Source organism: Gallus gallus, chromosome 8, assembly GCF_016699485.2.
Source record: "Gallus gallus isolate bGalGal1 chromosome 8, bGalGal1.mat.broiler.GRCg7b, whole genome shotgun sequence".
In the NCBI taxonomy this organism is placed as follows: domain Eukaryota; kingdom Metazoa; phylum Chordata; class Aves; order Galliformes; family Phasianidae; genus Gallus; species Gallus gallus.
In genome coordinates this window covers 14,229,248-14,245,669 of record NC_052539.1, presented here as the reverse complement: position 1 = coordinate 14,245,669, position 16,422 = coordinate 14,229,248, and the positions used below count along the sequence as shown (strand labels likewise).

The 16,422-nt window shown below is 36.9% G+C and overlaps 1 protein-coding gene across 13 annotated transcripts in view; it reads left to right on the top strand.

Moving 5' to 3' along the window:
- Nucleotides 1-13,928, top strand: part of CDC7 (cell division cycle 7) — a 39,803-nt gene extending 25,875 nt beyond the window's left edge. For 7 of the 13 annotated variants that reach the window (XM_046944783.1, XM_040705141.2, XM_040705138.2 and 4 more), the window contains exons 3-12: nucleotides 1,689-1,775; nucleotides 3,648-3,783; nucleotides 4,386-4,479; nucleotides 4,562-4,704; nucleotides 5,685-5,940; nucleotides 6,504-6,599; nucleotides 7,387-7,565; nucleotides 8,821-8,903; nucleotides 11,685-11,834; nucleotides 12,797-13,928. In XM_046944783.1, the coding sequence (XP_046800739.1) occupies nucleotides 1,689-1,775; nucleotides 3,648-3,783; nucleotides 4,386-4,479; nucleotides 4,562-4,704; nucleotides 5,685-5,940; nucleotides 6,504-6,599; nucleotides 7,387-7,565; nucleotides 8,821-8,903; nucleotides 11,685-11,834; nucleotides 12,797-13,173 (1,601 nt within the window). In that variant the 3' untranslated portion in view covers nucleotides 13,174-13,928. The remainder of the gene's footprint in view (nucleotides 1-1,688; nucleotides 1,776-3,647; nucleotides 3,784-4,385; nucleotides 4,480-4,561; nucleotides 4,705-5,684; nucleotides 5,941-6,503; nucleotides 6,600-7,386; nucleotides 7,566-8,820; nucleotides 8,904-11,684; nucleotides 11,835-12,796) is intronic. The other 6 variants (XM_046944784.1, XM_422347.8, XM_025153089.3 and 3 more) reach the window with 1 other exon arrangement.
- The last annotated feature ends 2,494 nt before the right edge of the window (nucleotides 13,929-16,422 follow it).

Here is a 16,422-nt window from a genome sequence, read left to right as displayed (position 1 = left end):
GCTTTAAAATCTCACAGAAAACATTGCAAAGAATATCTGCATTTTTAAATTGTGTTTTGCCAACAATGGAGTGAGCGCTATGCCCAGCTGGGGATTCAGACTCCTGCAAGGGAACAGGAGATGTTTATGCTCCTATCAACAAGGACAGTCAGAGTTGGTTTGATTTTGGGATCTTTCACGTGCAAAGCTATGTTGAGTTGCTACATTCATTCCCTCAATGCCTGGGTTATGTACTCCTCTGGCCTAGGATCACTCAGCTATTAGAACTCTGATAATGTTCAGCTCTTTCAACTCGGTTGCACAAAACCAAGTAGCTGGCAGATTGTATTGCAGCAGTTGTGAGAGCTTTTCATTACTGTTACTATCTACCATAGGGCCGTTGGTCTGGTGACAATTTAAAGTCAGCTTGAGGTCTGACCTGCTAGTTTCTGAAGACTTAAAAGATGTGTGTTTCAAGTCCTCATTGGAGTCATTTGCATTTTGTTAAGTCTTTTTTTCCAACCAGACAATTTTACCAGAGCAGTTCCAGTGCGAATTCTGTGTAATCAGTAAGAACTGAACATTAAGCTCCTCTTTTCAGAAGTCAAACTCAGATACAAGCGCTGGAACAAACCTGTAGGTTGCTTTATTTGGAACAGGTTGTATAGCAATCTAGTTCTAAACAAGGCAGTTCTGACAGAGCTGTTAAGAACCATATAGGCATTTCAAACCATTTTCTACGTCCGTCCTATGGCACATGGCCTTTTGGCATGAAGGGCTGTCTAGGATATTTCAGAACTAATAACATTGCTATCCTCTTGAGCAGTAAGGCCCATGTTTTACCAATCCATGCTTTGTTACAAGCATATTGGTGATATTTTGAAAGTAATTCTCATTACTTATAACTTGTTGTTCAGGTAAAACATGGTACACTTTTATGTATGCAATACAATTGATTTTTTTGTTAAATTGAATTTATTATTCATTTTTAGGATGAAAATGATAAACTTTTGGTTTTTTTTTTCCATTTGATGTAGTTTCCAAATAGCATTTTTTTCATACTTCTGCATAATCAAATGTTCTTTAGCCCTGCTTCATACTCAGCTTCGAGAGAAATAGAGAACAATTAAAATAGAAGCATTCAGGAACTGCATGGAAAACTAAGTTTTGGAAGGAATGCAGTACAACATCCTTGTCCTGCCATCTAGTGATTGCAGCACAAAGTACAATAATTTAAATGCAAAGCAAATAAGCTTTTTGGTATTTACTAACAATTTAAGAGATCGTATTAGTGATCTTAAATAATAATAATTTTCCTACATTTTTGATTCTTGGTTTGCATCTCATGGATGTGCTCCTTTGCTTTTCGTCTTTTATGACTCTGACATTGCATGTCACAGGAAACATTCATCAGTGAGCTGTAACGTGAAGTTATACAAAAACAGCTTTTCCTCTCCTAGGAGTTTCTAGGTGGCAGGAATTTCTAGGTAGGTAACATTTTTTAAAATGCTGCAGCATGTAAGGGAATGTGAAGAAGATGATCAGTTATGCAGAGAGTAATGCCAGCAAGGAAAGGTGCCCTTCTGTTTTTCCTTCCGTTTGTCAAGTTACAGTACTAGAAATTGAAGTATGATTTATGATCTGAGCTACAGAGCAGGTACTGGATCGAGCAATAACATTCTCAACTGATTTTCCCATTCTTTCCACAGCAGGAATAAAAAAAGATATTGAAAAACTTTATGAAGCAGTGCCACAGCTTGTAAATGTGTTCAAAATTAAGGAAAAAATTGGAGAAGGTAAATGTTTTATTGTAGCTTGCTTAAACTTACATCTCTTTTGGTATGTATATCTTAATAAGTATAAATCTAAAATGCCAATTTAAGCCAGGTGCCTTTTGATTTACTTTTCGGTGTGTACAGTAATTGTAATAAGTTCCTGGACATATAGGGGTTTTAATTAGGAAATATTTCAGGAGATTTTCAAAAAAATCTGTTTTATAAAAGCCTTTTCACAAAACCAGCATTCTAGTTTTGACAGCTAACATTTTGAGGGGTAGACTGTAGAACATAAGTCTAAGAACTCTGTTCTTTTTTTTACATGGGAAGTCTATTTATGTGCATTTATGTTTTGACATATTTAACTACTGGCTTTGTTTCTGCTGAAACTGTGGGCAGAAGTGTGGGAGGAGGCTGGAATATTATAGCTGCTTTAGTTTTTGTTGTTGTTGTTGCTGGTTTTTGTTTTCAGGGTATACAGGATCAAATCTTAGGTACTCCTGACATTCAACAGATACTATTGTAGATATTGTTTTAGAAGGTAGGTATGAGTATAAGTAGATTCCTGGTGGCTTCTGAGTCTGGGACTTCAGTGCTCTTTGAAACTTTACTCAGGAATGACATTCCACACTTAAAAGCAATGATGTTTATGAGAAGCAGGGTAGCTTTTTAGCTGTTTTGCAATGGAGTAACTGTGGTGGCAAACCAGGGGGCTAAAAGTTTGTCTGTCAAAGAAAGTAAAAAGCACCATTCTGCACAGTCATCCAAAATTTCTAGAAAACGTGCAGTTCTGTTTGTCATAAATAAGATAGAATAGTCAAGCTAAAACTCCAGTTATGAATAGCACTCCAAATCCTCTCCTGGGAGCAAACAATGCTCTTGGAAGCCAAAAATACCACTAGCAGTTCTGTGGCATAAAGACAAGACAAGCTTCAACTCAGGATTCCATTCAGGAGTCTGTTTTGTTTTAGCAGTTCTCACCACCAAAAAGAAGGTCTTAGGTCAACTTGGTAACTCATGTTGCTATGAGCAATTGTACTCAATTTATGGGACACTAGATTTTTTTATGACCACAAGAAGTATTTAAGAGGTTTTGCTGGCATTTTGATGTATGTGTACACTCACAGACTGTTAAATTTAGCATGACACAAACACAATTGTTAAAATATAATCAAAAGTAAATTTGAACTGCTTATTCATAGGGAAGAATGCTTTGACTTGCATGTTCAGGTATCTGAGATCATTAGGGTAAATTAACCTTCCCAGAAATATTTTAGGATATCCTTAAAACTGTAACAGATAAAACTGTAATAATAAAACCTAAAGCTGTAAGGTTATTGTGCAGTGTGAATACTCCCTTTCTCAAAGGAGTCTGTCGTGTTCTGCCTATGTGGTAATGCAGGAGGCAAACAAATAGTAAAGTTATACCTTTATAAGGTAGAGAAGAAGCCTTATTTTACAAATAAGGTAAAAGAATTAAGGAAAATGTAATGATTTCAGCAGTTCTTTGAATAGCAAAAGCATCGCTATCCAGATTAGCATTAGATAGCCGACTTACATTGCAGAGAAAGAAGGGTTGGATGTCAGATGAAAGAGAGCTACCTAAACAAGAAAGCAAATCAAAGATAGGAAATTTACATTCAAAGAGCTCTATGTCCCAGGCAAGTTAGAGAGTGTAACATTTGCATTTTTACTGACATTAAAAAAATGGTATACAAGATCACTGAATTCAGTAATAGAAAAAAGAAACGGCCCATTTTCTCTTCTGGAATCTGCTTTTGGCGTAGTGTCAGATGTGCTGTAAGACTGTGAACATTTGGATCATTTCTGTAAAAATCTGAATTGACTTAATTAAAGATGCTGAAAACAGTGTTTTTCTCCCTTTTTTTACAGGTACTTTTAGCTCTGTTTATTTGGCCACAGCGCAACTGCAAACTGGATGTGAAGAAAAAATGGCTCTGAAGCACTTGATTCCAACCAGTCACCCTCTGCGAATTGCTGCTGAACTTCAGTGCCTCACAGTAGCAGGGTACTTAAATTATGATTGTCATGATTAAACTGCTCAATATTGTCTTGCTGATCTGCATTTACTTATGTAAAGTTTTGGCACTTCACTTCCATTTTTTTTTAATCTCAGAAATGCTTGAGACTTATAGCAGGAGCAAGTAAGAAATGGATTCTTATCTGTAATGAATGTCCTTTTTTGCTAGTCTCAGTTTGCAGACCGTATACTACATTTTCCATCTGAGAAATTCCATAACGTATGTATGTGGGAACAGCTGCTTGGAAAAAATAATCTCTTAATCAGAAATTACGGTTTTAGGAATGAATTCTAGTCACCAGTGTGCCCAATAGCACCTTTTTGGAGTAGCCAGTGTCATTAACTCCTACATTTAAATGCAGTGGTAACTACAAACCATGGCCCCAGATCTGTAGAGCCCGCATCGCAAATCACAGAACTCAAATGGAACATAAGAATGACACGAGAACAACATAATTACTGCTAATAAGACCGTTGCCAAGGTATAAATTAGATATTAAAAGAAAGCCAGACTGAAGTTTACAGGAAATAAAGGAAAATCCAAATTCATCTTCTGGTCTTTATTCAGTGACATTACTTCTCTTTTTTAGGGGACAAGATAACGTTATGGGAGTGAAATACTGCTTTAGGAAAAATGATCACGTGGTTATTGTTATGCCATATCTGGAACATGAATCCTTCTTGGTGAGTCCCAGACTTCTTATGTGCAGTAAAATTTCTTAACTGAAAGTAGCTGCATAATAATAGTATCCAAATAATCTTTCAGGACATTTTGAATTCTCTCTCCTTTGAAGAAGTGAAAGAATACATGTTTAATCTGTTTAAAGCATTGAGGCGCATTCATCACTTTGGTATTGTTCATCGTGACGTCAAACCCAGTAACTTTCTCTACAACAGGAGGCTGAAGCAGTAAGTCTGTCCGGATGTCCATATTGTGATCTCGTCTGGGGATGTGTGTCTTGGCAGAGCAGAGTAAATGAGGCTTTTGGTTTTCTTCCTTCCAGCTGCCTAACATGTGCTTAAGTAATAAAGCTAAAAAAGACTTCTTATTTGCAAAACTTCTATTTCTGTGTTTAGGGATTTGAGAATAGAAAGATTTTTTTTTTAACATTTAATTTAGTGTCTGCCTTACAGAGTGTCAAGTACCTGAAAAAGTGAAAATTTACTGTTGAGTATAGATACAACATTTTTTAATAAAAATGAGAATAAAATCAGTAGCTGATAGGTACTTGTTAAGCACAGGCTGGTATTTGTAACTCTCTACTTATGAATTTTTATAACTAATGCATTTGGTCTCTGAAGGCTAAAAAGTCACGTACTGCTTTTTGTTGGAACGGATTGAGTAAGGTACTCTTTCATTGCTAGCACTCCTACGGTGACTGGTGAGTAGGGTGCAATTAGTGGAGATCTGCTGGGGAAACTACCTGGTTAAAGATAAGTGATTTACAGTAGCATTGCTTGATGTTTAGCAAAACTCTTAGCATTGTTATTATTCCTGCTGTCATCACTGCTGCATTTGTGCCTCTGTCCATGACAGGTCAATTCACTTTTACTTGGCTGCTTGCTGAGGTAGTTCAGAACTGTAGGATTAGAGAACCCAAGAAAGAGATTACTGGGAATAGCGTTCAAAATGTCAGTGGTGAAAGTACACACTTGAAAAGCTTACAGGTCAAGAAACAGCGAAGTAAGAAAAGTAGGTTTAGTATAAAAATGAGGGGACAAATAGGGCCAGACAGATAGGACAAGCAGAGGAGAAGGAAAATAGAACTGTGTTGCTGGCAGCAGCACTTAAGGAACGTGAGGAGTAAACTGTGAATAAACGGGTAATGAGTACTTGATGAAACTGGTTGATACTTTCTGACTCTTGATTCTTTCTTTCTTTCTTTTAGGTATGCTTTGGTAGATTTTGGCTTGGCACAAGGAACTCCTGATACAAAAATTGAACTTCTCAAAACTGCCCATTCTGAAGGCCAGCAGGGAAGTTACTCACAAAGTAATCCCAACATAGCCTTGGGAAATGGGGTTTCTGTCGGTGTCACAGCACCTAAACAGATTGCTCAACAGTTAGCGTCAAGAGCAACTGATAAAAGCTCACACTCCAGCTCACACTCAAAAATACAGATTAAACAAGGAAGAGGAGGAAAGGTTATCAGTCTCTTTCATTAATATTTTTGCATGTTTAATGTACCTTTTCATCCAACAGGGGGAGATATAATACTTGAACAAAAGCTGTGCTGATCTTGCAGGATTTGATGCACAGAACGAATTTTCACATTGAAGTAGCTAGTTTTATGTAACACCATTGGCACCATTCAGTATCTGTTAGATATAATTCAGCATTGAAAGCTGCATAAAACTCTAGCATGGGTTACTCTGGACAACCCTAAATCTTTTTTTTATTTTTTAAATCCCACATGCTGTTAAACTCCTCCCCAAACCAATAATTATTCATGTATGCTTACTTGCATAAATATAACAAATGAAATACAGATGACATTTCAAATCATCTTGGGGCACATGAGGTGTGATTAACTCTGTGAGCATGTCTGGTGTTGTGCCTAGATGATGTTTTCTTCACAGTGAATTGATGCCTGAAAATGACTTACCATGTAGATGTTCCAGTTTTATGTCACTTAACACAGTTCTTGAACTCCCAGTATCCAGCTGACTACTGGATAAGATCCTTATTGTCTTTGTTGATGTTGTAGGAGGATTCTGTGCACCATTCTGCCCAACGCTCTGTCTTTGGAGAGAGGAATTTCAACATCTATTGTTCCACATACCAGGAGAATTTAAATACAAAAGTAAGAAACATGACTCATCAGTAAGAGCAATTCGTTACATCTTAGGGAAATCATAGAACTAGTTCTATAAGATTAGGCAGAGCCCTGTGAAACTAAAGTTCTCAGCTGACAATTAAGTATAGAGATTGTTAAGTGTGACTTCACTGAAAGGCTTGAAAAGTTTTTCATTTGTTTCAGTCCCTTTTGAAACTCCTGAAGAGGTGTTATATACCTGTCTCCTCAGCTCATCTTCTTTGTATGCTAGTTAGTATCTTTCCTACACATGTACCCTTCCAAGATATCCTTAGTTTCTGAAACCTTAGCTTGTTATTTTGCACCTGAAGCTGAAGAAAAAACAAGTATGTAAAGAAGTTTTTGCTTTGTCGTTAGGAATTAATGTGACATGGAGAAAAACCCCAACTAAATTAGAGGACTTGTCTAAAAATGATCATCTTGTTGTAGAATTAAAGCTAATACTACTTTGTTATTGTGGCATTAACTATTTCATATACTTATTTATTTTTTCTTACTAATGTTGACTCAAAAGAATGCTTGAAAAATTATGCTACCTTAAAAAAAAAAACAACTTGAAACTTCAAAATATCTACTGGATATTAATTTTTGTAACCACTGAAAAATGAAGTACTATTATAGATGTTATGATTTCGTAGAAAGATTTGCTATTGTCTGTTTTAAAATTGGAGCTCCTTGCTGATGAGAGTCTTTTCAGCAGTTTCAAGACAGGTATCTGTATGTAAAGGAAAGCTTCTTAAATATTTAACCTTCTAAAAAAATATCTGTTTTGCAGCTCATTAAACAATCAAAGATGATAGACGTTTCATCTAGGAAGTTAATAACGAAGAAGAAGATTATTTCTACCAAAGCAGTGAGCAATGGGATGGGCAGAAAAGCTGCCAGTGGTTGTCCATCAAACCTGACCTGTAACTGTTACGCAACGGACAGAGTTTGCAGTGTTTGCCTTTCAAGGTAATTTGCTTCAACAATGCTGTAAAATGGCTTACTATGCTGTCAAACAAGGTCAAAAAAGCTTGAATTTACTGGACAGCTGATTTAGTAGGTGAAAGACAGCATTTGATCTGCGCAGCCCTTATGACACCAAGTGTGCTCTTCAAAAAGAATAGTTCATGTAATTTGTGGAGTAATGGGTTCACTGCTATCTGCAGCAAGAGATTCACTGTTAATGATCTTCTGTTGCTGTTGTATTTAATTATCTGCCTACAAGTGTTGTAGAAAATTCCCTGAGTTAGTTATAACACTTAGAGTAGACAATAATCTGTCATTGAGCAGTTATCTAATAGGCCTAAATTATGCCAACTGCATTGAAATTCAGTGATTGGACTCTTGCTTTCTGAGAACTTGAGGTCAAATACACTCCCCAGGCTGTTTGCATTCTGGAAATCAGGAAATGTAGAATAAAAAGGAAAGACGACAGTGCTGAATTTCTTAATTTGAAATATTTTAATAGTGGATAGGCCAGAGAATCTAAATAACTCAGTTCATATCCACTCCTCTATAGTTAATTTTGGCTACGATCTACCCTTACCTTTTCTGTCCACATATGGGAATGGAAATTCTTGCAGAGAAATCTGCTTGGTAGACATAGTCATGAAACTTTGTGGTACCTCTCTTCCCTGACTGTCAAAATATGATATTATCAAAGTCAGTTCAGAAATGAAACATGAGGAATTTGCTAGACTCACAAGAAAGCTGGCCTGTAGAAGGAAGGCACTTTGGACCTTCTATACAAGAAAGATTTTTAATAGTGATCTCACACCTTTTAGTTAATCTAACAAGAAATAAATTGTTGTCAATGCTCAGAAATAGTGAACCTTAGCTTGCTCTGGATTAACAAAAAGCCATAAAGTCCACACCCAAGAAACTAAGGCATTCTTTGCCATTGGATAATTAGCCTTAACTTGAAAGTTCCCTGTGAAAACACGTGTTGTCACTGAGTGAAACTGAAAATATTGTGACTGAAATATGCAGTTAGTATTCCTTCTACGTATTATAACAAGACCAATAATATAATAGGTAATTATAAATAAGGTTATTTCATATGAGGTAATAATTATACACTAGATAATTATAAGATGCGTCAGACTTAAAAACTGAATAAGGCAGATGTACACATCTCACAAAAGTATATTCTAAAAATATTAAATATAATTAGAACTTGTTTCTCAATATGTATATTCTAAACATATTTTTCTCTTACTACAAGGTGTCAACAAGTTGCTCCCAGAGCAGGAACACCTGGGTTCAGAGCACCAGAAGTACTGACAAAGTGCCCCACTCAGACAACAGGTACTACACAACATGAAACATTACACATGAAATTTGTTTTATTATCCCTTCTAACGTTTATCAGCCATTTCCCAAATTTAATTTGAAGTTCATTACTCAGAATAAAAAGGAACTAGGAATATTTTCCCGTGTTTGAAACTTGAATGTCTTTAATCCCTTTGAGGGGTACTGCCATATGCAGGATTTCAATAGTATGTCTTTTAAAAGAAAACAAAGTTGTAAGTTTTATCAAGTTTCTTGGCTCGTTGGCTTATTTATTCAAGACAAATCTTAGATAAATCTTATAGGGATATACTTTAGACTTTTCTAGACAGTTTGACACGTATTTTGCTGTCATAGGCATAATTAATTGTATGAGTGCAATGGTTTTTATGAAGTGTTAGTTAATCAGTACTTTTCACTGGATTTTTTTTTCCTTTTTGCTAATGCTTTAAATAGGTAATCTGTAAATTCCATCATTTTTTCTTACTGAGATTTTTAATTTCTCAGGGCTAAAACCTATACGTTTCAGTAGCCTGGTAAATATTGGGGCAGAACAAAGGGGTGGTTAATGCATTAGCTGATGCAAGTAGACTGCGAGAAGCTGTGTGTACATGGAGAATTGGAGGACTGATACAAAGTTAAACGTGTCATGTATAACCATAAGTTTTGATTATGGAAATGAAGGATAAATACAAATGTTCTCAAAATTTGTATTTAAGATAAGTTTATAGCCATCTTTTTCTGAGCACTTTGTGAGAAAATAGTCAATTTATAGCGTTTGAAAGTGCTTATACACACTCAGAGTAGCCTTACAATACATTTGATCAGCATATCCCTTGATAGCTTAATGCTATTTGAGACAGGATCTGTGCTGTGGGCATGGCTGGGATTTCAAGAGGTATGGCAGCCTACTTGGAGTCACTGAGCCTGTGCAGTAACAGCCAGCTTTATGAGCTAGAAAACATCCAGAAATCCAGGACAAGTTTAGACAATCCCTGAATCTGTCTAGACAGAATTTATGCAGAAAGAAGACATACTTAAGAAATCTTGGACAGAGGGTTGTCTTAAGTGTGCTTTCAGACAGTTTTCTGTTCTCTGGGGTAATGGAGGGCAGGATTACAGAAAATATGGGTAAACCTGGAAACCCTCGGGTGTGGCCCTAAAGGTACTGAGTCAGTGGTGCAAAGCTTCTGTAATGTGTCAACAAAGTGCTTAATTAGAACTGGGTAGACTAATACTAATATTTATGAGATAATGCTATACTTGAGCTAACAAATCTCCTCACCCAATAACATCTGGGACTGCTGTAGTCACCTCCTTGTACTCCTGCCAATCTTGCTACTAGTTTTGGTCTTTGTGCCAAGACTAAGTTATCAGCTGGATCCAGCTGGCTGTCCAGAGCTACCTTAAATAACCGAGCAAGGTTTAAAACACAGAGAATACAACCCAAACTTGCAACCTGGCCCTAAGCAGATCCAGTTACATTTTTTAACTTGATTTGTTCCTTTGTTTCCCTTTAAGATGGCATCCCTCACTAGTTAGATACTAACCACTGGACAAATGCACAGAGAGGAATCATGATTTTGATGTCATTGTGCAAGATCTCACAGTCTGCTGAAGATGCCAACCCTGTCAGAACTGTAGGACTTACTAGTCACTTCGCTATATAATTGTCTTGACAGTATCAGGAAGAGCTAGATAAACATCTTTAAAAGCCTTCACCTTAATGACTGTCTTTCTCAACCACATACTAAGGGTGATGTATAACACTGTAAGCAGGTGGTAAGATCAATATCAGTACAGTACTACTAAAACTTTTTCATTAAAGATAAGATGCAAAATTTTTGCACATTGGATTATTGTACCCATAAATAACTTGGATTTTGATTTTTATAAAAGACTTAAAACCTGTGTTTGTAGATCAACTTAGTAGTTTCAGAGCTCTTTGCCAATAGTGTTTCTAGCTAAAATGTCAGACTTAATTACTGCATATTTCACTGCCTATTTCTGGAAGATATGCAGGATGACTATAACTTTATTTCCCAACTTAATTTTTCTCTTTAGAATTTGAGAGTTCTTCAGACTCTCTCCTTCACTTTCCTTGCCATCTCTCAAAATGTGCAACTTAGCCAAAATATTACAGCAGACAGGTATTCTCATAACTTTCAGTATTAAAGTTTCCATCATGCTTTGGCTTCCTCCATCAGAGAACTCCCTGTACTCTTCATAACACAATGAAAATGATGAATAACCATTACAGTTCTTAAACAATCTTGTCAAGTGGTTTCATATTAGAGAGCAACCAAGTTTGTAGTAAGACAAACCTTTTAGTATGCCTAACTGGCAACCTCAGTCCCAGAAAAATAAGATTTACATTCAATTCTGAATTATTTTTTATTCATGAACTTTTATATAAAGTTTTCTCAATCTAAGCAAACTTAATGAAGTATCAAAACTGGCCATTTTTTCCCCTCTCAGCTCCCTGATCAGGATAACTTCAAACGTTGTTTCAGTATATTTTTTTAAGCAAATTAACGAAATTACCCATGTGAGAAATTCTACGGACAATCACTCTCCATAAAAGCAGGCATCTGATCTTATTTACAAGTATACCAGTTTACACTGTTTGCTGAAGTGTTATCATTGTGACCACAGCCTGTAAGTAACTCAGAACATTACTTTCTCTGATAACAACACTTCTGGTCATAATTTGTTTTTAAAGAATTTGGGATTTTGCTTTTGATGAAATTTTGCTTGTTTTACTTGCTTACTTGTTACTATGCTTGCTTTCTACTACAGCAATTGATATGTGGTCTGCAGGAATTGTATTCCTTTCTCTGCTCAGTGGACGGTATCCATTTTACAAAGCAAGCGATGATTTAACTGCTTTGGCACAAATCATGACAGTTCGTGGATCTCGAGAAACCATTCAGGCTGCTAAAACTTTTGGTATGCAAACCTTAATTATGGGGAGAAGGGGAAAATGTATGCCTGGTCTGCTGTTGAATACAGTGATTTATGACCTAGTTGTGACTTGTTTTTATTTTAAACAAATTTTTAACTTTGGGAGTCACTTTGGAGGTAAGTCACACTTCTTGCATGCAAAATAACACCACTTATCCATACATACAGAGTTTTAGGAAAGCTTCGTATTTTTCAGTCTTATAATTTTTTATGTGGAGTAATTCATTCTATGGATTTCCTAACTTTGCTGCCTTTCAGTAAGTCAGGGCCACTTGAGGTGAAATATGCCAGCTAAATGTTTCCTACTTCTTAGAATTCTTGAAGTAATGTTTATTCCTGCAAAATTTGCCATGGAGCCTTAAGTTGTATTGACTTAATATTTAGATGATGTAAACCTTGCATTTTTATCCAACTTCAAGAAGGACCAGTAAAACAAACGGACAAAAAAAAAACCTATAAAAAAGCAAGAGGGCCTGTTGGGAGGGAGGAAAAAAAGCACAAAAATGGAAATAACCATTTTCCTCATTGCCTGCAAGGCAAACATTAAAGCACTTTGTACCTGGAAGTGTGACTGACAGCATCAATTTTAATTCTCCAAGCAGAGGTGTATAAACCAATAATATAAGCAATAAACTGAACTGGGTTTTTAATTCTCAGTTCTGTTAAGATGAGAGTGAAATGGAAAATGATGCTGTGTGGACTGAGTGACAACTTGTCAATTCATAACTTCATGTAAGAACACAGTTCTGTTCTGAGCAGAGCTACTTCTGGCTTTTTGGGGCCCTTACTGTAAAACATGGCTGGTTTGGGGTTTTTTATTATTATTTTTGAACTAATGTCAGTTATGCTTCAGTACTTGAAATTTCTCTGAAACAAACCTTAAAAATTGTAGTTGTAGAGCAAGTAAAATAAAGTCTTACTGCCTGTAAAAACTATTTTTCTCCTAGGTAAATCAGTTCTGTGTACCCAAGTTGTCCCAGCTCAAAACTTACGAACCCTCTGTGAGAAGCTGAGAGGAACAAATGGCAGCTGTAACAGATCCCATGGTGACGCGCCCAGCAAATCTGGAGACGAATCAGCTTTGCCAGTTGAAGCAGACAAACAATGTGCTCCTGTGACACTCAGAAAAGAAATTCAACACTTAAAGAGCTGTCAGGAAGATGATGGTGCTTCAGAAAATAAGGCAGCAGACATGAAAGGATGGGATCAGGTTCCTGATGAAGCATATGACCTACTTGATAAGCTACTAGACTTAAACCCTGCAACAAGAATAACTGCAAAAGATGCTTTGCTGCATCCCTTTTTTAAAGACATGAGACTATGAGAACGTGCTCTGTTTGTGCTTTTGTACATTTTACGTGCAAATGAGATACTGAAGGAGTTTTAATCCGTTGCCCTTACACTCAGTGAAGTACCATTACACTGCACAGCACTACTGGAATTGTCTCACAGGTGGACTGCAAATGTGACTTCTTAAAAAAATGCTTACGGATGTAAATATTACATAAACATTACTAACGTGGTGAAATCCTAAGATGCTTCTGAGGTGTTATTACTGTGCATACCTGTTCTGTAAGAAAATTAACTGTGATTTAAAACTAAAGAGTTTCTCACACTAAGATTAATTCTCAAGGTACTCTCTCAAAACACAGAAATCTGCATTAAGGTATGACTGAAATGAAAAAGTGCTCGAGTGATTATTGCCCATAATTGCATACCCCTGCTTTGTTCCTAATTAGTACCTGGGAGACTAAAGTGCACTAATTTTGTTCAGATGGTTTTCGGAGAACAGTTTTACTTTGTGAGTGTTGCTGAAACAGAGGCCAGATAGTGCAGGTTTTATCATCAAAACAAAAGGAACACTGTCTTAAAAGTTCTGTTTCTTCCTACTAAGGCAGTAGTGATAAATGCAGTTACTCATTTTGCGTAGCCTGGATTTCTTCTATGCCATTGGTAGCTGTCAGTACACAACTGTTGCCTTCAGAATGTCTTGTGTGACATGTATGTGTTTGATTTCTGTTATGGAAGCTGATTTTCACAGAGCATCTTTTAAATAAAGGATTTGTTTTTATAACTTCAGAAGCGTGTCTAGAGATGATTCTATAAAAATAGTTAGGTAAGGTTTCCCTGGGGGATACTTCTGTTCAGGAAGAATTATGCAGCTTTCTTTTCTGCATAAATTCCTCAGTGACGTATAATACTTTTCAGTTAGCACTAGTGTATATCGCTGTCATATGGAAGTATCTTAATTATCAAGGAAATCTTACTACTGCACATTAGATGCTAGCTAATGTCTGCTCATAAGTAGGAATCCCCCTCCCCAGTACCTTCTAGCCTCGTGAATTCATTGTGCAAAGTAAGCCGTGTTATTGTCAGCAGTTACCTCTTTAGAAACCCATGATACTTTCGGAGACTGAAATTTAATACAGTGTTTTTCCAATTACATTTCTTGAAATGCTCGTGTAGTTGTTGCTATAAAAGGTTACAGCCACTCCAGGAAAAGATTGCTGCTTTGATAACTTTTATATAAGCCTTTGCAGAGAGGCTGGTGGTTACGTCATGACCAGAGCTGTGGCTGAAGAGCAATTATTTCAGTACATTTGAAATCTCCAGTACATACAAAGCGATGGTAACATTGCCCTGTCCCCGGCATCAGCTGTTAGAGGAAAATATTTGTAGATGTCAGAGTACTGATGGTGGGTTTCAGAAAATCTTGAAACCCACAGTACTCCGGGGCCCAGGTCTTAGTAACTTCTGCTGTTTATATAATTTCAACCCAGCACGTCACTGAGAAATTATTTATCTAGAGGAACTGTGGCCAAATTTGGCAAGTGATGCTGTCTGCCAGTGTCTGCAGATGTATTGTTTCCTCCTACGTTCACTCCTGCTGCCTGCGGTCTTATGAGAGCCCTAGCTGACAGAAAAAATGCCAACTATCTATTGTGAACTTTCCAAATCACTTCAGCCCGGTCAGCCCTCCTGCTCACCACTGCATCGTGCGCTCCTTGCAGAGGGCACTGCAATCATTAACCACCACCTAAGTTTAATGATCAGAGCAGGAATATCACTGCTGATGGTGCTTTTACCATTATAAAGGGTAAATAGAATTCCACACGTAACAATTCTAAGCATAGAATGTTTGGTAACAAGCCAGAAGAAAGCATTGTTATTCTTCGTCCAGATAGCTATTTATTTAAAACGTGAGAGGCTTCCTGGGAGAGGGAGAGAGTGAAAAGAAAAATGTTTGAAAAGACTTATGCCTACAGAGTGCTGCTTCTGGAACACTCTACAAAAGTTTAAAAACCAAAGGTAAAATGTTAAGTGCAATGGGCTCTGAAAAGGGAAGGAAAAAAAGTTAACATTTAGGCCTGTTGGAAAACAGCAAGGAAGCACTAGAGGTGAACAGCTAGTTGCCTCTGAGTTTCTCCTTCTCTCTCCAATGGTAAGAGCCAAGATAAAAGATTCCTTTAAAGTTTACTTACTTGACATGTTTATAAACTGGATGTGAATTCTGTACCATGATAACTGCAATTAGGAGGTACTGCATACAGAAACAACTGTACTACAACACATGTTCAAGCAGTTGCAAGAACACAGCTGGAACACTGTTAAGTGCTGGACATTGTGCTATGACAAGGATGTTAATAAGTTAGAGAGAAACCAAGTAAGGCAGCAAAAATGAGCATGGACTTGGTTAGGTAAAGAGAAACTGATTGGAATAATCCTGAGAACAAAAGTTGGGAGCTAACCTAAATAGATTTGTGTATCTAGTGCAGGGAAGACAAGCTTATTCCTAGTCCTACACAAGTCTAGGTGAGGAAATGGTGGCACATTTTAAGCTTACAGTATATTTTCTTGTATATGACAGTTAGGGAAGGGGAAGGCATCTCACTAGACGTGGTTGAAGAAGCATCTGCAAACCAGCAGCAAGTTTTTCTGGATAATACTGACAATAAAGTAGAAATGGATTTCCAAATCCTACTGGGACTGCAGTGCTCTCCTTTTTGAGATCAGACTCAATGGCTTTTGAGATAGGACTTTAAGTGTTAAAAGGCTTACATAAAGCAAATTGTTATGTGGATAAGTAAATAAATCATGCATCAATATTCATATCAGAATATCAGAATATTCAGTATCCTCCTTATTTTACGCATTTGCCATACCTAGAGTTTACAGTCTTTACTATTCAAATAGTAAAAGCAACTTAGAACCAATGTGCACCCAAAACTTCCTGTGCAGGTGCAAAAGGATCTTGATAATCTTTAGTGGCCTTTGGAGGCCACCGGGTCTGATGGGGTCTGAAAATGTTTCCATAACTGTCCAATATCTGGCCAAGTTCCTGAGGTGAGGAGCTGGGTTGGACTTCAAGGTAGAACATAAAGAAGTTATCATTGCAGGGAGCCCCTGACATGGCCAACGTAGTAATCAAGGCATTGCGATTCTGCAAGAATTAAAAAAAGAAAATCACATCAAAGTCATGGTGGGTTTTGTAATCTGTTCTGGCTACTGTGTGACTTCCTGCTTTAATTACCACTGCCAAACAAAAAGCATTTCCTTTACAAAGATGATTTAT